Source organism: Oncorhynchus gorbuscha, linkage group LG05 (genome assembly GCF_021184085.1).
Source record: "Oncorhynchus gorbuscha isolate QuinsamMale2020 ecotype Even-year linkage group LG05, OgorEven_v1.0, whole genome shotgun sequence".
NCBI classification, from domain to species: Eukaryota; Metazoa; Chordata; class Actinopteri; order Salmoniformes; family Salmonidae; genus Oncorhynchus; species Oncorhynchus gorbuscha.
Window position 1 is genome coordinate 27,500,666 of NC_060177.1, and position 24,212 is coordinate 27,524,877.

General features: G+C 44.0%; 1 protein-coding gene across 18 annotated transcripts in view; it reads right to left on the reverse strand.

Moving 5' to 3' along the window:
- Positions 1 to 24,212, reverse strand: part of LOC124035774 (CUGBP Elav-like family member 4) — a 214,360-nt gene that overhangs the window by 44,714 nt on the left and 145,434 nt on the right. For 14 of the 18 annotated variants that reach the window (XM_046349466.1, XM_046349464.1, XM_046349468.1 and 11 more), the window contains exons 4-5: positions 16,883 to 17,011; positions 11,131 to 11,210 (exon numbers count right to left, since the gene is read on the reverse strand). In XM_046349466.1, the coding sequence (XP_046205422.1) occupies positions 11,131 to 11,210; positions 16,883 to 17,011 (209 nt within the window). The remainder of the gene's footprint in view (positions 1 to 11,130; positions 11,211 to 16,882; positions 17,012 to 24,212) is intronic. The other 4 variants (XM_046349467.1, XM_046349465.1, XM_046349455.1 and 1 more) reach the window with 1 other exon arrangement.

Below are 24,212 nucleotides of genomic sequence, written 5' to 3' on the forward strand. Positions count from 1 at the left end.
CTCTATTCTCTGTCTCTCTCTATTCTCTGTCTCTCTCTATTCTCTGTCTCTCTCTATTCTCTGTCTCTCTCTATTCTCTGTCTCTCTCTATTCTCTGTCTCTCTCTATTCTCTGTCTCTCTCTATTCTCTGTCTCTCTCTATTCTCTGTCTCTCTCTATTCTCTGTCTCTCTCTATTCTCTGTCTCTCTCTATTCTCTGTCTCTCTCTATTCTCTGTCTCTCTCTATTCTCTGTCTCTCTATTCTCTGTCTCTCTCTATTCTCTGTCTCTCTCTATTCTCTGTCTCTCTATTCTCTGTCTCTTCTCTATTCTCTGTCTCTCTCTATTCTCTGTCTCTCTATTCTCTGTCTCTTCTCTGTCTCTCTCTATTCTCTGTCTCTCTCTATTCTCTGTCTCTCTCTATTCTCTGTCTCTCTCTATTCTCTGTCTCTCTCTATTCTCTGTCTCTCTCTATTCTCTGTCTCTCTCTCTCTCTCTCTCTATTCTCTGTCTCTATTCTCTGTCTCTCTCTATTCTCTGTCTCTCTCTATTCTCTGTCTCTCTCTATTCTCTGTCTCTCTCTATTCTCTGTCTCTCTCTATTCTCTGTCTCTCTCTATTCTCTGTCTCTGTCTCTCTATTCTCTGTCTCTCTCTATTCTCTTCTTCTCTGTCTCTCTCTATTCTCTGTCTCTCTCTATTCTCTGTCTCTCTCTATTCTCTGTCTCTCTATTCTCTGTCTCTCTCTATTCTCTGTCTCTCTCTATTCTCTGTCTCTCTCTATTCTCTGTCTCTCTCTATTCTCTGTCTCTCTCTATTCTCTGTCTCTCTCTATTCTCTGTCTCTCTCTATTCTCTCTGTCTCTCTCTGTTCTCTCTCTCTCTCTATTCTCTCTCTCTATTCTCTCTCTCTTTCTCTGTCTCTCTCTATTCTCTGTCTCTCTCTATTCTCTGTCTCTCTCTATTCTCTGTCTCTCTCTATTCTCTGTCTCTCTCTATTCTCTGTCTCTCTCTATTCTCTGTCTCTCTCTATTCTCTCTCTCTATTCTCTCTATTCTCTGTCTCTCTCTATTCTCTGTCTCTCTATTCTCTGTCTCTCTCTATTCTCTGTCTCTCTCTATTCTCTGTCTCTCTCTATTCTCTGTCTCTCTCTATTCTCTGTCTCTCTCTATTCTCTGTCTCTCTCTATTCTCTGTCTCTCTCTCTATTCTCTGTCTCTCTCTATTCTCTCTGTCTCTCTCTATTCTCTGTCTCTCTCTATTCTCTGTCTCTCTCTATTCTCTGTCTCTCTCTATTCTCTGTCTCTCTCTATTCTCTGTCTCTCTCTATTCTCTGTCTCTCTCTATTCTCTGTCTCTCTCTATTCTCTGTCTCTCTCTATTCTCTGTCTCTCTCTATTCTCTGTCTCTCTATTCTCTGTCTCTCTCTATTCTCTGTCTCTCTCTATTCTCTGTCTCTCTCTATTCTCTGTCTCTCTCTGTCTCTCTCTATTCTCTGTCTCTCTCTATTATTCTCTGTCTCTCTCTATTCTCTGTCTCTCTCTATTCTCTCTCTCTATTCTCTGTCTCTCTCTATTCTCTGTCTCTCTCTATTCTCTCTCTCTCTATTCTCTGTCTCTCTCTATTCTCTGTCTCTCTCTATTCTCTGTCTCTCTCTATTCTCTGTCTCTCTCTATTCTCTCTCTCTATTCTCTGTCTCTCTCTATTCTCTGTCTCTCTCTATTCTCTGTCTCTCTGTCTCTCTCTATTCTCTGTCTCTCTCTATTCTCTGTCTCTCTCTATTCTCTGTCTCTCTCTATTCTCTCTATTCTCTGTCTCTCTCTATTCTCTGTCTCTCTCTATTCTCTGTCTCTCTATTCTCTGTCTCTCTGTCTCTCTCTATTCTCTGTCTCTCTCTATTCTCTGTCTCTCTCTATTCTCTGTCTCTCTCTATTCTCTGTCTCTCTCTCTATTCTCTGTCTCTCTCTATTCTCTGTCTCTCTCTATTCTCTGTCTCTCTCTATTCTCTCTCTCTATTCTCTGTCTCTCTCTATTCTCTGTCTCTCTCTATTCTCTGTCTCTATTCTCTCTCTATTCTCTGTCTCTCTCTATTCTCTGTCTCTCTCTATTCTCTGTCTCTCTCTATTCTCTGTCTCTCTCTATTCTCTGTCTCTCTCTATTCTCTGTCTCTCTCTATTCTCTGTCTCTCTCTATTCTCTGTCTCTCTCTATTCTCTGTCTCTCTCTATTCTCTGTCTCTCTCTCTATTCTCTCTCTCTCTATTCTCTGTCTCTCTCTCTCTGTCTCTCTCTATTCTCTGTCTCTCTCTATTCTCTGTCTCTCTCTATTCTCTGTCTCTCTCTATTCTCTGTCTCTCTCTATTCTCTGTCTCTCTCTATTCTCTGTCTCTCTCTCTGTCTCTCTCTATTCTCTGTCTCTCTCTATTCTCTGTCTCTCTCTATTCTCTGTCTCTCTCTATTCTCTGTCTCTCTCTATTCTCTGTCTCTCTCTATTCTCTGTCTCTCTCTATTCTCTCTCTCTATTCTCTGTCTCTCTATTCTCTGTCTCTCTCTATTCTCTGTCTCTCTCTATTCTCTGTCTCTCTCTATTCTCTGTCTCTCTCTATTCTCTGTCTCTCTCTATTCTCTGTCTCTCTCTATTCTCTGTCTCTCTCTATTCTCTGTCTCTCTCTATTCTCTGTCTCTCTCTATTCTCTGTCTCTCTCTATTCTCTGTCTCTCTCTGTCTTCTCTCTGTCTCTCTCTATTCTCTGTCTCTCTCTATTCTCTGTCTCTCTCTATTCTCTGTCTCTCTCTATTCTCTCTCTCTCTCTGTCTCTCTCTATTCTCTGTCTCTCTCTATTCTCTGTCTCTCTCTATTCTCTGTCTCTCTCTATTCTCTGTCTCTCTCTCTGTCTTCTCTGTCTCTCTCTATTCTCTGTCTCTCTCTATTCTCTGTCTCTCTCTATTCTCTGTCTCTCTCTATTCTCTGTTCTCTCTATTCTCTCTCTATTCTCTGTCTCTCTCTATTCTCTGTCTCTCTCTATTCTCTGTCTCTCTCTATTCTCTGTCTCTCTCTATTCTCTGTCTCTCTCTATTCTCTGTCTCTCTCTATTCTCTGTCTCTCTCTATTCTCTGTCTCTCTCTATTCTCTGTCTCTCTCTCTGTCTCTCTCTATTCTCTGTCTCTCTCTATTCTCTGTCTCTCTCTATTCTCTGTCTCTCTCTATTCTCTGTCTCTCTCTATTCTCTGTCTCTCTCTATTCTCTGTCTCTCTCTATTCTCTGTCTCTCTCTATTCTCTGTCTCTCTCTATTCTCTGTCTCTCTCTATTCTCTGTCTCTCTCTATTCTCTGTCTCTCTCTATTCTCTGTCTCTCTCTATTCTCTGTCTCTCTCTATTCTCTGTCTCTCTCTATTCTCTGTCTCTCTCTATTCTCTGTCTCTCTCTATTCTCTGTCTCTCTCTATTCTCTGTCTCTCTCTATTCTCTGTCTCTCTCTATTCTCTGTCTCTCTCTATTCTCTGTCTCTCTCTATTCTCTGTCTCTCTCTATTCTCTGTCTCTCTCTATTCTCTCTCTCTATTCTCTGTCTCTCTATTCTCTGTCTCTCTCTATTCTCTGTCTCTCTCTATTCTCTGTCTCTCTCTATTCTCTGTCTCTCTCTATTCTCTGTCTCTCTCTATTCTCTGTCTCTCTCTATTCTCTGTCTCTCTCTATTCTCTGTCTCTCTCTATTCTCTGTCTCTCTCTATTCTCTGTCTCTCTCTATTCTCTGTCTCTCTCTTTCTCTGTCTCTCTCTATTCTCTGTCTCTCTCTATTCTCTGTCTCTCTCTATTCTCTGTCTCTCTCTATTCTCTGTCTCTCTCTATTCTCTGTCTCTCTGTTCTCTGTCTCTCTTCTCTGTCTCTCTCTATTCTCTGTCTCTCTCTATTCTCTGTCTCTCTCTATTCTCTGTCTCTCTCTATTCTCTGTCTCTCTCTATTCTCTGTCTCTCTCTATTCTCTGTCTCTCTCTATTCTCTGTCTCTCTCTATTCTCTGTCTCTCTCTATTCTCTGTCTCTCTCTATTCTCTGTCTCTCTCTATTCTCTGTCTCTCTCTATTCTCTGTCTCTCTCTATTCTCTGTCTCTCTCTATTCTCTGTCTCTCTCTATTCTCTGTCTCTCTCTATTCTCTGTCTCTCTCTATTCTCTGTCTCTCTCTATTCTCTGTCTCTCTCTATTCTCTGTCTCTCTCTATTCTCTGTCTGTCTATTCTCTCTATTCTATTCTCTGTCTCTCTCTATTCTCTGTCTCTCTCTATTCTCTGTCTCTCTCTATTCTCTGTCTCTCTCTATTCTCTGTCTCTCTCTATTCTCTGTCTCTCTCTATTCTCTGTCTCTCTCTATTCTCTCTCTCTATTCTCTGTCTCTCTCTATTCTCTGTCTCTCTCTATTCTCTGTCTCTCTCTATTCTCTGTCTCTCTCTATTCTCTGTCTCTCTCTCTTTCTCTGTCTCTCTCTATTCTCTGTCTCTCTCTATTCTCTGTCTCTCTATTCTCTGTCTCTCTCTATTCTCTGTCTCTATTCTCTGTCTCTCTCTATTCTCTGTCTCTCTCTATTCTCTGTCTCTCTCTATTCTCTGTCTCTCTATTCTCTGTCTCTCTCTATTCTCTGTCTCTCTCTATTCTCTGTCTCTCTCTATTCTCTGTCTCTCTCTATTCTCTGTCTCTCTCTATTCTCTGTCTCTCTCTATTCTCTGTCTCTCTCTATTCTCTGTCTCTCTCTATTCTCTGTCTCTCTCTATTCTCTGTCTCTCTCTATTCTCTGTCTCTCTCTATTCTCTGTCTCTCTCTATTCTCTGTCTCTCTCTATTCTCTGTCTCTCTCTATTCTCTGTCTCTCTGTATTCTCTGTCTCTCTCTATTCTCTGTCTCTCTATTCTCTGTCTCTCTCTCTGTCTCTCTATTCTCTGTCTCTCTCTATTCTCTGTCTCTCTCTCTATTCTCTCTCTATTCTCTGTCTCTCTCTATTCTCTGTCTCTCTCTATTCTCTGTCTCTCTCTATTCTCTGTCTCTCTCTATTCTCTGTCTCTCTCTATTCTCTGTCTCTCTCTATTCTCTGTCTCTCTCTATTCTCTGTCTCTCTCTATTCTCTGTCTCTCTCTATTCTCTGTCTCTCTCTATTCTCTGTCTCTCTCTATTCTCTGTCTCTCTCTATTCTCTGTCTCTCTCTATTCTCTGTCTCTCTCTATTCTCTGTCTCTCTCTATTCTCTGTCTCTCTCTATTCTCTGTCTCTCTCTATTCTCTGTCTCTCTCTATTCTCTGTCTCTCTCTATTCTCTGTCTCTCTCTATTCTCTGTCTCTCTCTATTCTCTGTCTCTCTCTATTCTCTGTCTCTCTCTATTCTCTGTCTCTCTCTATTCTCTGTCTCTCTATTCTCTGTCTCTCTCTATTCTCTGTCTCTCTCTATTCTCTGTCTCTCTCTATTCTCTGTCTCTCTCTATTCTCTGTCTCTCTCTATTCTCTGTCTCTCTCTATTCTCTGTCTCTCTCTATTCTCTGTCTCTCTCTATTCTCTGTCTCTCTCTATTCTCTGTCTCTCTCTATTCTCTGTCTCTCTCTATTCTCTCTCTCTCTATTCTCTGTCTCTCTCTATTCTCTGTCTCTCTCTATTCTCTCTCTCTCTCCCATCAGAAAATCAGAACCTGACAAACAAACAAAAATAATAACCTCCAACGGCATGACTCCTGTCTCGAAAGAAAATGAATTCAGTGAATTTGATAAGGGGCAACAGGGAGCCTTCACTTTTGATGGTTACAGCTGAGGAATTTGTCACAGGTTCAATAACTAATCTAATTTTGAGAACAACACACTTGACTTGTGAAAAACTCACATTGGATTTTGTGTACAGGCCAAAACGTGAAATTAAAAAAAGGAAATGTAATTGAGGGATTAGAAATAAGCTACAAGAGTGAAACGGCATTAGGTTTTATCTGCTCATAGCTCTGATATGAAGACACTGGTGTGAAGTGGGTACTATACAGACATGTAAACACACACTCAGACTTTATCCTCAGCAGAAGCGTATGACGACACAATACAGGAAATAATGTGTGGAAGCCTGTCTTAACAGAATACTAATGACAAACCACTACTTTACTAACATAATGGCAACCATGTAGAATGGTTCTGTAATCATTCAACTTCTATACTTCATGGACATAGCAGAAATTCCAGTCTCCTCAATATGACATAAAAACAGGGAATGCTTTGTAAGCTGTTGCACTAAACCCTGGTTCAGTGACATTACTGGGCTCCATCCTTCCTGAAAGGGTTAAACCCAAAGCCATAAATGAGATAATAAAATTGAAGATAACAAGTTTGTCCAGTAATTGGATGAGGCCTCCATGTGGGCCTCCAGTTCAACTCCAGTTGAACCGGTCTCTCCACATATCCCTGTGGGCCTGATGGGAGGTATGCGTCTCCGTCTGTCTGTCTGTCTTTTTGTCTGCATTGGTCCATACTGTTACCCAGTGGCCTGGCAACATGACCTACTCACTACACTCACCCACTTTAACAATGCACACAAACACACCATTAAAATACACAACATATCAACACTATTTACATGAAGTAAATACCTAGCCAAATACACACACAGTGTAAGCAATCTCAAGCAATACAAGTTATTCTTCTCGTACTAGTATCTATGTTAGAAATTCGATCATTCTTTCATCCAGCGTAGGAGAGCGAGACAGAGAGTGACACTGTATATATATACGTAATATGACATTTGTAATGTCTTTATTGTTTTGAAACTTCTGTATGTGTAATGTTTACGGTTAATGTTTATTGTTTATTTCACTTTTGTATATTATCTACCTCACTTGCTTTGGCAATGTTAACACATGTTTCCCATGACAATAAAACCCCTTGAACTGAATTGTGTTGAGTGAGAGAGACAGAGAGTGAGAGAGAGAGAGAGAGAGAGAGAGAGAGAGAGAGAGAGAGAGAGAGAGAGAGAGAGAGAGAGAGAGAGAGAGAGAGAGAGAGAGAGAGTATTATGTGTCATGCTCTTTAGCTTTGTGTTATCTCTCATTAATCTGGCTCTCCACTACCTCTCTTTCTCTCCCTTCCCTCCTCTCACACACTGTCTCACTCCTGCCAACACTAGTGAGCTCAGCAGGCCCTGTCACCGCCGGTGCGACACAGAACACGGCCATGTCTGCAATTTGCTGGGTGCTGTCTGCCCCCGGCTCTGCCATTTGAAGCCCTGCCACCTGTGTCTCCCACTTTTCTCTCTCTCTCTCTCCCTCCCTCCCTCCCTCCATCCCTCTCCATGGCCTTAATTCAACAGCTGAACCAAGAGAGCGTCGGCCTGTTTGGAGCCTGATTACCTTTTAAGTTCAATTAGGGGCACCTGCAATCTGCATCAATTAAAGACCTGATCTATCAGCCGCTGCCCTTCGCCAATGTATTTTGGTCTGTGCAGGTATTATTTACGGCCGGGTGTGGCTGCCAGCTAACACAGATGCTCTAGAGTTGAACATTAAGAGAGAGCTCTTTGTGCGAGACTGGTCCAGACCCCACAGCTGGCAGTAGGTTAGAGAGCCTCTCTGGATCCTGCCTCCTGTTAGTCGGTTGTTGACGACATGTGGCACTGATATTATCCAAATGAACTGCACCCCCCTCGGTATCAAAGCCTTAGCTCAGTACTAAAGGCCACCTTGCCTATTAATCTGACTGGGACTTGGACGTAGGATATAGAAGTAACAGGTGCAGGGGTTGAGGGCGAGATATGGATAATATACAGTGCCTTGCGAAAGTATTCGGCCCCCTTGAACTTTGCGACCATTTGCCACATTTCAGGCTTCAAACATAAAGATATAAAACCGTATTTTTTTGTGAAGAATCAACAACAAGTGGGACACAATCATGAAGTGGTACGACATTTTTTGGATATTTCAAACTTTTTTAACAAATCAAAAACTGAAAAATTGGGCGTGCAAAATTATTCAGCCCCCTTAAGTTAATACTTTGCTGCGATTACAGCTGTAAGTCGCTTGGGGTATGTCTCTATCAGTTTTGCACAGAGACTGAAATTTTTTCCCATTCCTCCTTGCAAAACAGCTCGAGCTCAGTGAGGTTGGATGGATAGCATTTGTGAACAGCAGTTTTCAGTTCTTTCCACAGATTCTCGATTGGATTCAGGTCTGGACTTTGACTTGGCCATTCTAACACCTGGATATGTTTATTTTTTAACCATTCCATTGTAGTTTTTGCTTTATGTTTTGGATCATTGTCTTGTTGGAAGACAAATCTCCGTCCCAGTCTCAGGTCTTTTGCAGACTCCATCAGGTTTTCTTCCAGAATGGTCCTGTATTTGGCTCCATCCATCTTCCCATCAATTTTAACCATCTTCCCTGTCCCTGCTGAAGAAAAGCAGGCCCAAACCATGATGCTGCCACCACCATGTTTGACAGTGGGGATGGTGTGTTCAGGGTGATGAGCTGTGTTGCTTTTACGCCAAACATAACGTTTTGCATTGTTGCCAAAAAGTTAACTTTTGGTTTCATCTGACCAGAGCACCTTCTTCCACATGTTTAGTGTGTCTCCCAGGTGGCTTGTGGCAAACTTTAAACTACACTTTTTATGGATATCTTTAAGAAATGGCTTTCTTCTTGCCACTCTTCCATAAAGGCCAGATTTGTGCAATATACGACTGATTGTTGTCCTATGGACAGAGTCTCCCACCTCAGCTGTAGATCTCTGCAGTTCATCCAGAGTGATCATGGGCCTCTTGGCTGCATCTCTGATCAGTCTTCTCCTTGTATGAGCTGAAAGTTTAGAGGGACGGCCAGGTCTTGGTAGATTTGCAGTGGTCTGATACTCCTTCCATTTCAATGTTATCGCTTGCACAGTGCTCCTTGGGATGTTTAAAGCTTGGGAAATCTTTTTGTATCCAAATCCGGCTTTAAACTTCTTCACAGCAGTATCTCGGACCTGCCTGGTGTGTTCCTTGTTCTTCATGATGCTCTCTGCGCTTTTAACGGACCTCTGAGACTATCACAGTGCAGGTGCATTTATACGGAGACTTGATTACACACATGATTTATCATCATTAGTCATTTAGGTCAACATTGGATCATTCAGAGATCCTCACTGAACTTCTGGAGAGAGTTTGCTGCACTGAAAGTAAAGGGGCGGAATAATTTTGCACGCCCAATTTTTCAGTTTTTGATTTGTTAAAAATGTTTGAAATATCCAATAAATGTTGTTCCCCTTCATGATTGTGTCCCACTTGTTGTTGATTCTTCACAAAACAATACAGTTTTATATCTATATTTGAAGCCTGAAATGTGACAAAAGGTCGTAAAGTTCAAGGGGGCCAAATACTTTCTGTAGATTATTATTGAGCTTTTGGATGGCTCTGGATACAACTCCGCGTCTGTTTGGATCTCCATATGTCGCCTTGGACAGTTCATCTGCAGCTCTCAAGTGGTTCAGCTGGCTTTGGTACTGACCCTGTGTTACTGCAGGCTGGACAGGGCAGGGGCTCAGCGCAGCAACAGACATACAAACCCAAAGTTGTTTTTTTTACCCCTCCTTAAGCTTGTGACTTCTAATGCTATTGCAAAACGTGTCAGACAGCATCAGTAAGGGAAATATGTGTAAATGACATCTGGCTTCCAGGACACTATCCTGTTGCCAGAGAGCTGAAGTAAATATTTACAGCAAAACATCAATGGAGTGTATGAACTTAAGGTGTCTGCCAGGGACTGTGAATCTAAAATATGCATGGAGATTCTGTGTTATTCATCATCATCCCTTAGTAAAACATATTTAATGATGGCCGTTACATGCCAGATAACAAGCATAACAACCCCAATTTGTAATTACTGCAGTTTGACAGGAGTTGCGGGATATCCAATAGTTAGGATGATTCCCTGCATGTTGGGTAGGAGGAGATGTTTGTGTTTAGAGAAATACAGCATGCTACTGTAAAACACTTTGGTTCCACGGTTTACTATCGTGGTCTCAAATGAATCGTCCAAGCAGGCTTGCTACAAAACCTACGACTATAAATGTAATAACTAGTCTCCTAAGACTCGTAAAGTTGTGCTAGTATATTGCATTTTCCAATTAAATACGCTGAAAGATAAGCTCTGTGTGAATGTTGTGTTTTCAGACTGAAGGAGAATTCATTATTTCCACGATTGATTATTTTCCTCTACGGAAAAGTACCTCCCAATGAGTGGGCACTAAATCAATTATTACATTTTTGATTTCAGGTATTTTTCAGGGACGATTTCCATATTTGAACGTGAAATAATATTAATCTTGCAAAGCTGAATCATTTCTATTGCATATATATTCTAGGACACACAATGTATAGTATCCATATATCATTACAAAATGATTTCCATAGATACAGACTGGTTAAAAGGAATAATAGATATGAGAGGAGATATACAGGTGTAGGATCTTAATTTGACCAGTTTCTCACAGCAGGAGTAATCCTGCAGCAACAGGAAATGTGAATTATTGTGTGGATTATAACAAACTGACAGTTTTGTAGGGGTTCATAAATTGTTAGTTAGGACAAATCAAGTCGGACATTTTAAAGTCAAAATGACAAACTTTTCGAAGCCTTTTTAAACCTTGAACACACAGCAAGTTTACATTTCCTGCTGTGCATGACATTTCCTGCAACAGGGTGAGCAGATTACTATCCGACATCTGATCCAATAATATATACAGTATATTCAATGACAAGACATCTTTGCTGCACATACATACAGTTGTGCAATGTGAAACGTTGGATGCTGACTGTGTGATTATTTTGTGAACGTTAATAAATGCTAAGAAAGTCTAGGTGAATGTTTTACGTGTGAATGTATGTGTGAATGTATTATCTGAATGCTTTAGGAAGGGCTATGCCGTCATTGTTCTATACAGCATGTGTGAATTCCCATTCTGTATACTATATGAGTACTAGAATCTTATCGAAGCCGTGTGTGTGTGTGTGTGTGTGTGTGTGTGTGTGTGTGTGTGTGTGTGTGTGTGTGTGTGTGTGTGTGTGTGTGTGTGTGTGTGTGTGTGTGTGTGTGTGTGTGTGTGTGTGTGTGTGTGTGTGTGTGTGTGTGTGTGTGTGTGTGTGTGTGTGTGTGTGTGTGTGTGTGTGTGTAACACGGTTATACTCACTGGCATGGTCTGTCCGCCGTGCAGGCTGTTGATGGCCGCCTGTGCTTCTGCGTGGCTGGAGAACTTGACAAAGGCACAGCCTGCACACACACGCGCCCACACCGATAGACAGGGGGAGGGAGAGAGAGAGAGAGAGAGAGATGCAGCATCAGAGAGCTGGCCTTGAGTAAGGCAAAAACATTCATTACCATTATTTTCATGTTATCTAGTTTGTTAATGTATTCTGCCATTTGTGTTTTCAGTGCATAACTCTGAATAAATCATTCTAATTGTAGTGAAGGCATTAGCTGCATGGAACATCCTGTCCCTCGCCCATTTCTAATTCCACCCCTCTACGCCGGAGCACAGGAGCAACAGCATCTACCACCGAGCCTTGGTTGTGATTATTCATCTGTTTAATATTTACACATTGTGATCTGTGTGCAGTCTATCATAAAACAGATTATGATGACAAAGGCAGAGTATTATAATATGCCTATCTGCCAGTATCTTTGCCTGTGTATATTTTTCTACTGAGGGCTTTGCTCAAGGGGCATTCAAATCATCTTAAATCTGTTGCCTGGTTTATGCAAAAATCTACAGGAACAGACAAAAAACTGAAGGTAACATTTTTGGGTTTTCAAATCATTATCTTCTGATTTCGATCACCATAATATGTTAAACAAGATTTAAAGTATAAAAATGTATGCACATGGTTAAAAAGAAACACACAAATATGTAGCTATTCCAAGGAATAAATTGTCTTAACATATTCTGATCTATCAGAATATACATGTTTATTGAGGGAGAGATAATAAAACAGAGAAAGACTATGCACAATAAAGAAAGTGTTGTACTGTATAAAAGTGCTGTACTGTATAAAAGTGTTGAACTGTATAAAAGCGTTACACTGTATAAAAGTGTTATACCGTATAAACGTGTTATACAGTATAAAAGTGTTGTACTGTTTAAGTGTTATACTGCATAAAAGTGTTATACTGTATAAAAGTGCTGTACTGTATAAAAGTGTTGAACTGTGTAAAAGCGTTACACTGTATAAAAGTGTTATACCGTATAAACGTGTTATACAGTATAAAAGTGTTGTACTGTTTAAGTGTTATACTGCATAAAAGTGTTATACTGTATAAAAGTGCTGTACTGTATAAAAGTGTTGAACTGTATAAAAGCGTTACACTGTATAAAAGTGTTATACCGTATAAAAGTGTTGTACTGTATAAAAGTGTTATACTGTATAAAAGTGTTGTACTGTATAAAAGTGTTGTACTGTATAAAAGTGTTATACTGTATAAAAGTGTTATACCGTATAAAAGTGTTGAACTGTATAAAAGTGTTGTACTGTATAAAAGTGTTATACTGTATAAAAGTGTTGTACTGTATAAAAGTATTATACTGTCTAAAAGTGTTGTACTGTATAAAAGTGTTATACTGTATAAAAGTGTTGAACTGTATAAAAGTATTATACTGTCTAAAAGTGTTGTACTGTTTAAGTGTTGTACTGTATAAAAGTGTTGTACTGTATAAAAGTGTTGAACTATATAAAAGTGTTGTACTGTATAAAAGTGTTGTACTGTATAAAAGTGTTATACTGTCTAAAAGTGTTGTACTGTTTAAAAGTGCTGAACTGTATAAAAGTGTTGTACTGTTTAAGTGTTGTACTGTTTAAAAGTGTCATACTGTATAAAAGCGTTGTACTGTATAAAAGTGTTGTACTGTATAAAAGTGTTGAACTGTATAAAAGTGTTGAACTGTATAAAAGTGTTGTACAGTATAAAAGTGTTGAACTGTATAAAAGTGTTGAACTGTATAAAAGTGTTGTACTGTTTAAGTGTTGTACTGTATAAAAGTGTTGTACTGTATAAAAGTGTTGAACTGTATAAAAGTGTTGTACTGTTTAAGTGTTGTACTATATAAAAGTGTTGTACTGTATAAAAGTGTTGAACTGTATAAAAGTGTTGAACTGTATAAAAGTGTTGTACTGTATAAAAGTGTTGTACTGTTTGAAAGTGTTGTACTGTATAACATGTTGTACTGTTTAAGTGTTCTACTGTTTGAAAGTGTTGTACTGTATAACGTGTTGTACTGTTTGAAAGTGTTGTACTGTATAAAAGTGTTGTACTGTATAAAGTGTTGTACTGTTTGAAAGTGTTATACTGCATAAAAGCGGTATACTGTAAAAAAGTGTTGTACTGTATAAAAGCGTTGTACTGTATATTTAAATTAGCCTATATTGAGCACTTTAAATTCCATAGGTGCGTTTTATTGCAGGCTTCATCCCAGTCATATTTTGCAAAACGATTTCTTCTAGTTTAGACTCCTTCTTATCACTGTCTTCTGGAGGCAGCTCGTGTCTAGTTACTAGATAGCTAATTAACTACATAGGTAATTAAACTCATCTGGTTTTATATGGACCTTTCTTACCGGAGCAGGACCAGTGTGTAAGGCAGACAGCATTTTTCAAGCTTTTAAAAAACAGCTGATACCCGTTTAGAAAGCTTTCAACAATCCAATTAGAAGTGTTTATATACATTTATTCATCATCAATTCCCCGCCGGGGCACAGATGATTCATTTAAATTACAATGGCTGATAGCTACACCCAAGAGAAACACTGGCCCATTCACTTAGGCATTCTAAAACAGCCATCCAGCATCCCTGTGTAGACAAATGAATCATTTCCTCAACCAAATCAAATGTGGCCATGAATGGAGTTACATACACTGGCTGCATATAAACAATTTCCCCCTGTCACCTTGGCAATCTGTGCTCCATCAACATGATCAATGTTGTATGTAGACATGTGAAAATGTGATTCTAATGTAATATAACGTTTTCTAAATGTAAATGGGAACTCGGCTGCGTGGGTAAGTTAGCGTGTGTTCAGACCAGATGCTATATAAAGGCAGGAGACATGACTAAAAAGTGGTTGGTAGACAAGTCACAAAGGGCTTTGATTTCACCGTGGCCCCCTTGCTCTCCCTTCTCTGGCACTCCCCTCTGCTTTGGAAGCTAAAGGTCCCTTTTTCCTCCAACTGGAGCGAGGGAGGGAGGCAGCAGCCGTCTGGGGGAACGTTTGATTGTACGCCTCTGTTTGAGGGAACAAAAACGTTTAACCTTTGTAGTGGAAATAATAAGGGAGGGTTTGTTCTGGAAACTCAAAGAGCCCAGCTTTCGATTCCAGGTCCTAGATGGTATACTGTTGGTTATCTCACTCCATCCCCAACATCCACCTAGCTAACAAGGCTGGCCCTGGCAGTGATTAAGCCCTGGTGTCCCGGCTCAGCTCAGACTGGAGAATCACTGCGATTGGCAAACAACATGTATTTAAACATGTGGGGCTCTCAACACCCCCCCACTGACTGAGGCAGCGAACGTAGCGGCATGTGTGTGTAGACTTGCTTTCCCTGACCTAGAAAAAGCCTGGATAGGTTTAGGACCCGGAGCATGAAGTTCTCAAAAGAATTGGAAGTGAAGCTAGACTCATAAATTATAGTGCACAGTCAGTCAAGGTTTTTGAATGTGATGGTTGAGAATAAAACCATTTTTTTTAAAGACTGCATTACTTTCAAGCTAGCTGGAGGTTCTGTGCTGCCTTTTGAATTCCCAAGGAAAATAATATGTATGCAGGAATTTCCATCAGGCAGAATGGATGACATTTATAACACAACTTAATTATAGACCTAAAAACCATCTCTCTGTTATTCCTGACAATTCCTCGCTCCATTCAACTCTGGCAGCAAGTGTTTCACTTTGAGAGTACTTTGAGCAGGGCTGCCATACAGAGATGGATGTCAAACTTCTTGGCCTTTTTATTGGGTAAGAAAAGAGGCTGAAAGCCTCCGAGTGGCATACATTTACATCAACAGGGGACAAAGGCTCCATAATGGAATAGAGAGCACTGTCAATTTCAAGATCTGTTTCATTTGACTGATGGGACCATGTCTAGTGGTACTGTGGTTGCCAAAGTGATTTGCTGCCACCATCTCCTTAACGATGTCATGGGATTGTTGCACAACTGGCTCTGGTCGGAGCAGTCAGTCAAACCCTTCTGTCAGTCACCTGGGGGCCAAACAACTGGGACAGTCTGTAAGTAACAGACAACACCTATGGTACACAACTACAGATCTTAGCACAACAATGAGAGAGACATAAAGCAAGATGAAGAAAAGAGCTGGTAATGTGAAACTGGTGATGAGAAGGGTATAGTCAGTAGTATCGAGAGAAGAGAGGGGCGCTTCAGTGGCTGGCAAATGAGTGAAAGAGAGAACGAGTGAACGAGGGAGCTCCCTGGTTCCCGTCTGACCCAGCAGGAGCACACAGCACTGGGCTTATTTCATTTTGTGGGCTGTCAATCAGAGCCAGGCAGGCAGCGGGAGCGGCCCGGGGAGCGGGAGCAGGGAGCAGGCCTTTGGGGAACGCAGAACAATAGAGCCCGGATCAACAGAGAGCGGAGCAGATGTACACACCGATAGTCACATGGCTCAATATAGGCAGCCTTTCTCTTGAATGTACTTGGAAGCTGCACATTATCAAACCTCCCACTTTCTCACACATCTATTTCACACATTCAGCTATTTAATATAGGAGGCGAGAGAGAGAGAGAGAGAGAGAGAGAGAGAGAGAGAGAGAGAGAGAGAGAGAGAGAGAGAGAGAGAGAGAGAGAGAGAGAGAGAGAGAGAGAGAGAGAGAGAGAGAGAGAGAGAGAGAGAGAAAGAGAGAGAAAGAAAGAGGTAGGTAGGTAGGTAGGTAGGTAGGTAGGTAGGTAGGTAGGTAGGTAGGTAGGTAGGTAGGTAGGTAGGTAGGTAGGTAGGTAGGTAGGTAGGTAGGTAGGTAGGTAGGTAGGTGGGGGAGAGAGAGAGAGAGAGTGCACCCCAAAGCTTGTTGCTTATCAGAGGAAATAACATGGCTTGTGGTCTATGAGACAAACCCATCAAACGATAGGAGGAAGACACACTGCTGGGTATGAACAAACCTTGAATCAAACATCCATAGCCATCTTTCACTTTGTTATGATTCAATGGACTTCATAGCGGCTGTGCCGTTGTTGTGTTTTGGTGAATACTGCTCGACTGTTTTTGTTGTGAGTGGCAGGGGTAAAAGCCAGGGAAAGACTGATTTATTTACAGTAGGACATTATCGTCGACAAACGTCTCTAGGGAGGGATGACAGGGATGTGGGAAACAAACATAATTACACCCCACCGCCTTTCTGATAACAGGAAGAGGAGGAGGAAGGGAGTTGGAAGGAAGAGGAGGTGTTTGCAATGTGTTTGTTGAGAACGAGTCTAGGGAAAGTGAATGGTGTGAGGAATGGGGACTACAAAGGGAAAGCTGGAGAAGGAGGGAGTGAAGAGAGAGAGGTGTGGAGAGAAAAGATAGATAAGTGAGAGGAAGGAGGTGTGATGCTGTATGTGTAGGGGAGGTATAAGGAGAAGGTGAGAGAAAGAAGTGGAATGGACAGGATATACAGAACGGTAAAGGGAAGGTAAGGCCACAGGAGAAGAGGAGGGTGAGCTCGTGAGTGGATGAGAGTGGGAAGGGGACAGGTGAAGTGAGGGAATATACAGGGAGAGGGAGAGGGAGGAGGAGAAGGAGAGAGAGTAGAGATAGAAAGGGGGAATAGAGGGAGCGAGTGTGTGAGAGAGAGAAGAGAAAGAGGGGAGTAGAGAGCAAGAGACAGCGGGAAGGAGACAGGTAAGAAGAGAGAGAGGGAGTAGAGAGGCAAAGAGGAAGTGAGGTGTGTGGGCAGACGCTGACCCTTACTGGCCCCATCAGGCCCTCTCAGGACGGTGCACTCCTCGATCTGGCCGAAGGTCTCAAAGAGCCGCCGGACGTCCTCCTCGCTCTGCTGCTTCCCAAGCATCCCCACAAACAGCTTCCTGTCTTCTGGAGGGAAACCGGGGGAGAGGAGGAGAGGAGGGAAAGAAAGAAGGAGAGAGAGAGAACACAAACAAATGCTACAGCTGATGGCACCGTGAGGATCACCTCAGCAGGAAACTCAAAACACTCCCCGTCGTCATCAGGCACACTGGTGTTCTGTTGTTGTTGTTGTTGTTGTTGTTGTTGTTGTTGTTGTTGTGTGGTTTCCCTGGGAGGAAGACATAATCCTGTCTCCACTGAGCTATTCTAGTAGATAGAGCTGCCTGTAGTGTCTGGGTGATGTTTGATACAGATGTTGTTTGGAGTGCTGTTACTGTCAAGCAGCAGTAATACATGAAGATAAGAGCTCCAGTATAGCATAGTAGTGTATATAGTATACAGTGTATAGTGTTCCCTGGGTTGTGTGTTGTACAGCTGTATCCTGTGTTGACCGATACCCTCCCCTCCCTAGCCTGCTTTGACACAGCTAGTCCCGCTGGCCAGACGGGGGCGCTGTGACTACGATGTATGGCTTCTATACCTCCAGATCCGGCCAGTCAGAAGGGAGGATTTTTCTAATTAATCTCCCCTGGCATTAGACAGAACATTCATCTTCTTTAACTTCTTCTACATTATGCATTTCCTATTCGACTGTGTTGTGGAATGGAATGACTACTAGCAAGAACCCATCCCCAGAACTGATGGAACGTGGCAGGGAGAGGAAGACGAGTTTATTGGAAATGACACTGTTGATCTTCAGCGTGAGTCATTTGACCGCGTTGGGGAGGGAGCGGTGGGGGGAAGGCGAGGGGCGAGAGCCTCACCTGGCCCTGGACAGATGTGACATCTCCTGTACCTGCCAGGTACCATTAGACACAGTTGGTCTAAAAATAAAGCTAGGGGAACCTCAGATCCTGTTACATTCCTGTAAAGTTAAAATGAGACACGTGCCTGGCTGCTTCCCGCTTCAACACACAAATGAGCACATGCATAATCAGCCTGCCCTGCCGGCGTGCCCGACGGCGTGCAGCTCTTACTATGGCTGGCGGTGTCAGAGCTTCAACTTAAAGTGGAAGCCCTGTTGCTAGTCACGATCACACTCATCTGATCACGCCTCACATGGCCCCAGCCTCCCACTGACCCAGCCATACAGGGAGTGTATTAGGTCGTGTGTACTAGGTAGTTGTTGCGGAATTGTTCGATTACATGTTAGATATTGCCGCACTGTCGGAACTAGAAGCACAAGCATTTCGCTACACTCGCAATAACATCTGCTAACCATGTGTATGTGACCAATAATTTGATTGATACACTGGCCCAGCCTCACACAGACCCCGTCTCGCATGGACCCTGCCTCACACAGACCCCGCCTCGCATGGACCCAGCCTCACACAGACCCCGCCTCGCATGGACCCAGCCTCACACAGACCCCGCCTCGCATGGACCCAGCCTCACACAGACCCCGCCTCGCATGGACCCAGCCTCACACAGACCCCGCCTCGCATGGACCCAGCCTCACACAGACCCCGCCTCGCATGGACCCAGCCTCACACAGACCCCGCCTCGCATGGACCCAGCCTCACACAGACCCCGCCTCGCATGGACCCAGCCTCACACAGATCCCGCCTCGCATGGACCCAGCCTCACACAGACCCCGCCTCACATGGACCCAGCCTCACACAGACCCCGCCTCGCATGGACCCAGCCTCAAACTTCAAATGTCATGACCATGGCCCCAGCCTCTCACTCCTACATGATATAATAACTGGCCCCATACATTCTCCTGCTCCTACACATTCATCTACAGCAGTCACGCCTCACACGTCACACGCCCAGCAGCCATCTCTCTACTCATTAAAGCTCCTCTATCGGTCCTTGGCCTGATAGGCCAGTGGAGAACAAGGTACACAGTGTGTGGTCATGGGGACTGGCTGGATGGGGACTAGATGATATACACAGATGATACAGTCTTATACTCAGCTGGCCCCTCCCTGGGTTTTGTGTTACAACAAAGCCTTCTTAGTGTCCAACAAGCTTTCTCTGCCCTTAACCTTATTCTGAACACCTCCAAAACAAAGGTCATGTGGTTTGGTAAGAATAATGTCCCTCCCCCCACAGGTGTGATTACTACCTCTGAGGGTTTAGAGCTTGAGGTAATCACCTCATACAAGTACTTGGGAGTATGGCTAGACGGTGCACTGTCCTTCTCTCAGCACATATCAAAGCTGCAGGCTAAAGTTAAATCTAGACTTGGTTTCCTCTATCGTAATCGCTCCTCTTTCACCCCAGCTGCCAAACTAACCCTGATGCAGATGACCATTCTACCCATGCAAGATTAATGATTACGGAGACTTAATTTATAGATCGGCAGGTAAGGGTGCTCTCGAGCGGCTAGATGTTCTTTACCATTCGGTCATCAGATGTGCCACCAATGCTACTTATAGGACACTTCACTGCACTCTATACTCCTCTGTAAACTGGTCATCTCTGTATACCCATGGCAAGACCCACTGGTTGATGCTTATTTAGAAATATCTACTGCAGCCCTCATCCTCCACATACAACACCCGTTCTGCCAGTCACATTCTGTTAATGGTCCCCAAAGCACACACACCCCTGGGTTGCTCGTCTTTTCAGTTTGCTGCAGCTCGCGACTGGAACGAGCTGCAACAAACACTCAAACTGGACCGTTTTGTCTCCATCTCTTCATTCAAAGACTCAATCATGGACACACTTACTGACAGTTGTGGCTGCTTTGCGTAATGTATTGTTGTCTCTACCTTTGTCTGTGCCCTTTAATGTTTGTACTCTGTTTTGTGGTGCTACCATGTCGTTGTCATGTTGTGTTGCTACCATGCTGTGTTGTCATGTGGTGCTGCCATGCTATGTTGTTGTCTTAGGTCTCTCTTTATGTAGTGTTGTGTTGTCCCTCTTGTAGTCATGTGTGTTTTGTCCTATATTTAATTTAATTTATTTTATTTTTAATCCCAGCCCCCATCCCCGCAGGAGGCCTTTTGCCTTTTGGTAGGCCGTCATTGTAAATAAGAATTTGTTCTTAACTGATTTGCCTAGTTAAATAAAGTATTTATTTAAATGAAAGAAGAAAAAAAGAGCTGACCAAAAAATAAACCAGGAGAGGACAGGATATGGGTCTCAGCTGGGATGCATTCACAGCTTTCAGCTCACAGAGCAGTTCAGGACAGGTGTTTGTCTGGAATGAGTCAGAGCTTCAGAGATGAGACAAAAGGTGAGACTTGAGTGGCTCCCAGAACACACCTGACTCCATTTGGATTGTCTCTCTCTCTCTCTCTCTCTCTCTCTCTCTCTCTCTCTCTCTCTCTCTCTCTCTCTCTCTCTCTCTCTCTCTCTCTCTCTCTCTCTCTCTCTCTCTCTCTCTCTCTCTCTCTCTCTCTCGGTCATCAGACGTTTCATTGGGGTGTCACTATCAGGCCTTAATGGTAGAAGTGCACTTTTACATGCCTCCTGTGGCATCTTAATGTTTTGGGACAAAGACTAATTTCCAACCTGGGCCTGACGAGGTCTAATGATAGCTTTACAAGGCTAATTAACTAGCCACGAGTGAGGTAATGAACTTTTCAAACATGCAGACTGAAGAAATAAATGACACCCAGCAAAAGCGTTACAGGAGAGTGAGAGCTCTTCTGAGCCCTCCTCTGGGAGGGAGGAACGGCCGGAGTGAGAAGATTGAATTTGGAGCCGATATCTTTTCATTGCCTGACCTAAGCACTCTTCTCCTCTCCTCTTGCCAAGCCGGAAGGCCCACCGCACCGCACACCCTGGCCAGAGTATGAATCGCTATTAATTTGTCCATTTTCCACCTGTCTCCAAAGCAGCGCGTTATTGGATCTGCAAGGTTCCTCTACTCTTATGGCCACTCGGAGGCTTTTAAAGTGCATTTATGATTATGAATAAATAACCAGCGATGCTCACTACTCTGCATAACGAGATGTCTAGCCTCCAGAACAGACTGAGAGAGTTCTTCATAAAAGTGTGTGTGGAGGGGGAAAATCAATGAGTATACAGTTAAAGTACAATCCTGCATTTACATCCAGACTCAAGTGAATGCTTCACTATGCAGAACACTTAGGATTTAACTGACATGGATACTTGACCCGACTGTCTGCCTGACCCCTCTCCTCCATACTTATCTATCACAGAGAGATCCTAGCCCCTCTTAACCCTGTCTATAAATGAGCCCTGATAGAACAGGAGTCCTGCTATAACGGGTGATCTGTACAGTGAATGAGGCTCCACCCAGTAGCCACCCATGTAATCGACATGGTCCTTCCTCCCCACTGCGTAACATTAAACATGAGTGTCTGCATGAGAAACAGAGAAAGAGAGAGGGAGATAGATGGATAGCTAGGTTTGTGTGCTACAGTGTCCAACTGACTGCACGCACGCACGCGCACACACACACACACACACACACACACACACACACACACACACACACACACACACACACACACACACACACACACACACACACACACACACACACACACACACACACACACACACACACACACACACACACACACACACACACACACACACACACACACACTATCCTCCACTCGTCTCTCTCTCTGCAGCTGTTCATTGCTTGACTGAAGGTAGGAGTAATTGTGTGGGATATAGGGCTGTGACAGTCTGAGATGGCATGTCCAGTCTGAGATGGCATGTGGACGGCCCCATTTTAGGAATGCAAATAGAAGAGAAGATCAAAGTTATCAAAACACAACTGACATCTGACAATCGCTTGTCTCAGGAAGCCTTTTCATTTCAGCGCCCGGTGTATTAAAAATTAATGGATTTTGCACAGATGCCATATGCTGTCAAGATTGATGCTTCTCTCTCTGGATTAAAGTGCTACTTTTGTTGTAGGGTGCAGTGTGTCTGGCTTGGTATTCTCTCTCTCTCTGCACGCACGTACTCTCTGCACGCACGCACGTACTCTCTCTCTCTCTCTCTCTCTCTCTCTCTCTCTCTCTCTCTCTCTCTCTCTCTCTCTCTCTCTCTCTCTCTCTCTCTCTCTCTCTCTCTCTCTCTCTCTCTCTCTCTCTCTCTCTCTCTCTCTCTCTCTCTCTCTCTCTCTCTCTCTCTCTCTCTCTCTCTCTCTCTCTCTCTCTCTCTCTCTCTCTCTCTCTCTGTCACACACAGGGTGGGGAATGAGCTGTTGAGAAACCTACTTAGCTAAAGTTTTTCCTTCTGGTTGCAAATAAATGCCGCCCTAGAAACAATTAGTCTCATGCTAGACTAAAGTGTTAGTGGTTGACATGTTTTTTGAATGCCTCATTGCCATATCACGTAAAGCGTGCTTCTCACCCTGACCGTGTGTGTGTGCTGTGCTCTGAAAGCATGGACAGCTGCACCAAACGATAAAAGCTTCCTGCTAGGCCTCTGGGTTCATTTCAAGCACACAGTAATGTTTCAGGCAACACATCAGATGGGTTATGGTGCTGATGGCTCATTATTGGACCTGACGCTGCATGGCACACGGCTGCTGCCTGCAAGGCTCTGCCATGGTGGGATCAGACCCCACTCTATAGCCTAACCCCAGCCCTACTCCTCAGCCACATTCCTCAGCCCCATACCCCAGCCCTATATACAGCCCCCAGTACAGTAGCCCTGCTGGTCTACTGCAACCACAGCTCCAGCTCCAGCTTCATCTTCAGCTTCCGGTCCAGCCCCATACCCCAGTTCTATATAAAGTCCCCAGCTCCACACCCAGCTCCAGCCCTGCTCCTCAGCCCTATACCCCAGCTCTATATAAAGTCCCCAGCTCCAGCCCTGCTCCTCAGCCCTATACCCCAGCTCTATATAAAGCTCCCAGCCTCAGCTCCAGCCCTGCTCCTCAGCCCTATACCCCAGTTCTATATAAAGTCCTGAGCTCCAGCCCTGCTCCTCAGCCCTATACCCCAGCTCTATATAAAGTCCCCAGCTCCAGCCCTGCTCCTCAGCCCTATACCCCAGCTCTATATAAAGTCCCCAGCTCCAGCCCTGCTCCTCAGCCCTATACCCCAGCTCTATATAAAGTCCCCAGCTCCAGCCCTGCTCCTCAGCCCTATACCCCAGCTCTATATAAAGTCCCCAGCTCCAGCCCTGCTCCTCAGCCCTATACCCCAGCTATACCCCAGCTCTATATAAAGTCCCCAGCTCCAGCCCTGCTCCTCAGCCCTATACCCCAGCTCTATATAAAGTCCCCAGCTCCAGCCCTGCTCCTCATCCCTATACTCCAGCTCTATATAAAGCCCCAGCTTCAGCCCCAGCTTCAGCCTATATAAAGTCCCCAGCTGCCCTCCCTCAGCCCTATACCCCAGCTCTATATAAAGTCCCCAGCTCCAGCCCTGCTCCTCAGCCCTATACCCCAGTTCTATATAAAGTCCCCAGCTCCAGCCCTGCTCCTCAGCCCTATACCCCAGCTCTATATAAAGTCCCCAGCTCCAGCCCTGCTCCTCATCCCTATACTCCAGCTCTATATAAAGCCCCCAGCCCCAGCTTCAGCCCTGCTCCTCAGCCCTATACCCCAGTTCTATATAAAGTCCCCAGCTCCAGCCCTGCTCCTCAGCCCTATACCCCAGTTCTATATAAAGTCCCCAGCTCCAGCCCTGCTCCTCAGCCCTATACCCCAGCTCTATATAAAGCCCCCAGCCTCAGCTCCAGCCCTGCTCCTCAGCCCTATACCCCAGCTCTATATAAAGTCCCGAGCTCCAGCCCTGCTCCTCAGCCCTATACCCCAGTTCTATATAAAGTCCCCAGCTCCAGCCCTGCTCCTCAGCCCTATACCCCAGCTCTATATAAAGTCCCCAGCTCCAGCCCTGCTCCTCATCCCTATACCCCAGCTCTATATAAAGCCCCCAGCCCCAGCTCCAGCCCTGCTCCTCAGCCCTATACCCCAGTTCTATATAAAGTCCCCAGCTCCAGCCCTGCTCCTCAGCCCTATACTCCAGCTCTATATAAAGTCCCCAGCTCCAGCCCTGCTCCTCAGCCCTATACCTCAGCTCTATATAAAGTCACCAGCCCCAGCTCCAGCCCTGCTCCTCATCCCTATACCCCAGCTCTATATAAAGCCCCCAGCCCCAGCTCCAGCCCTATACCCCAGCTCTATATAAAGCCCCCAGCCCCAGCTCCAGCCCTGCTCCTCAGCCCTATACCCCAGCTCTATATAAAGTCCCCAGCTCCAGCCCTGCTCCTCAGCCCT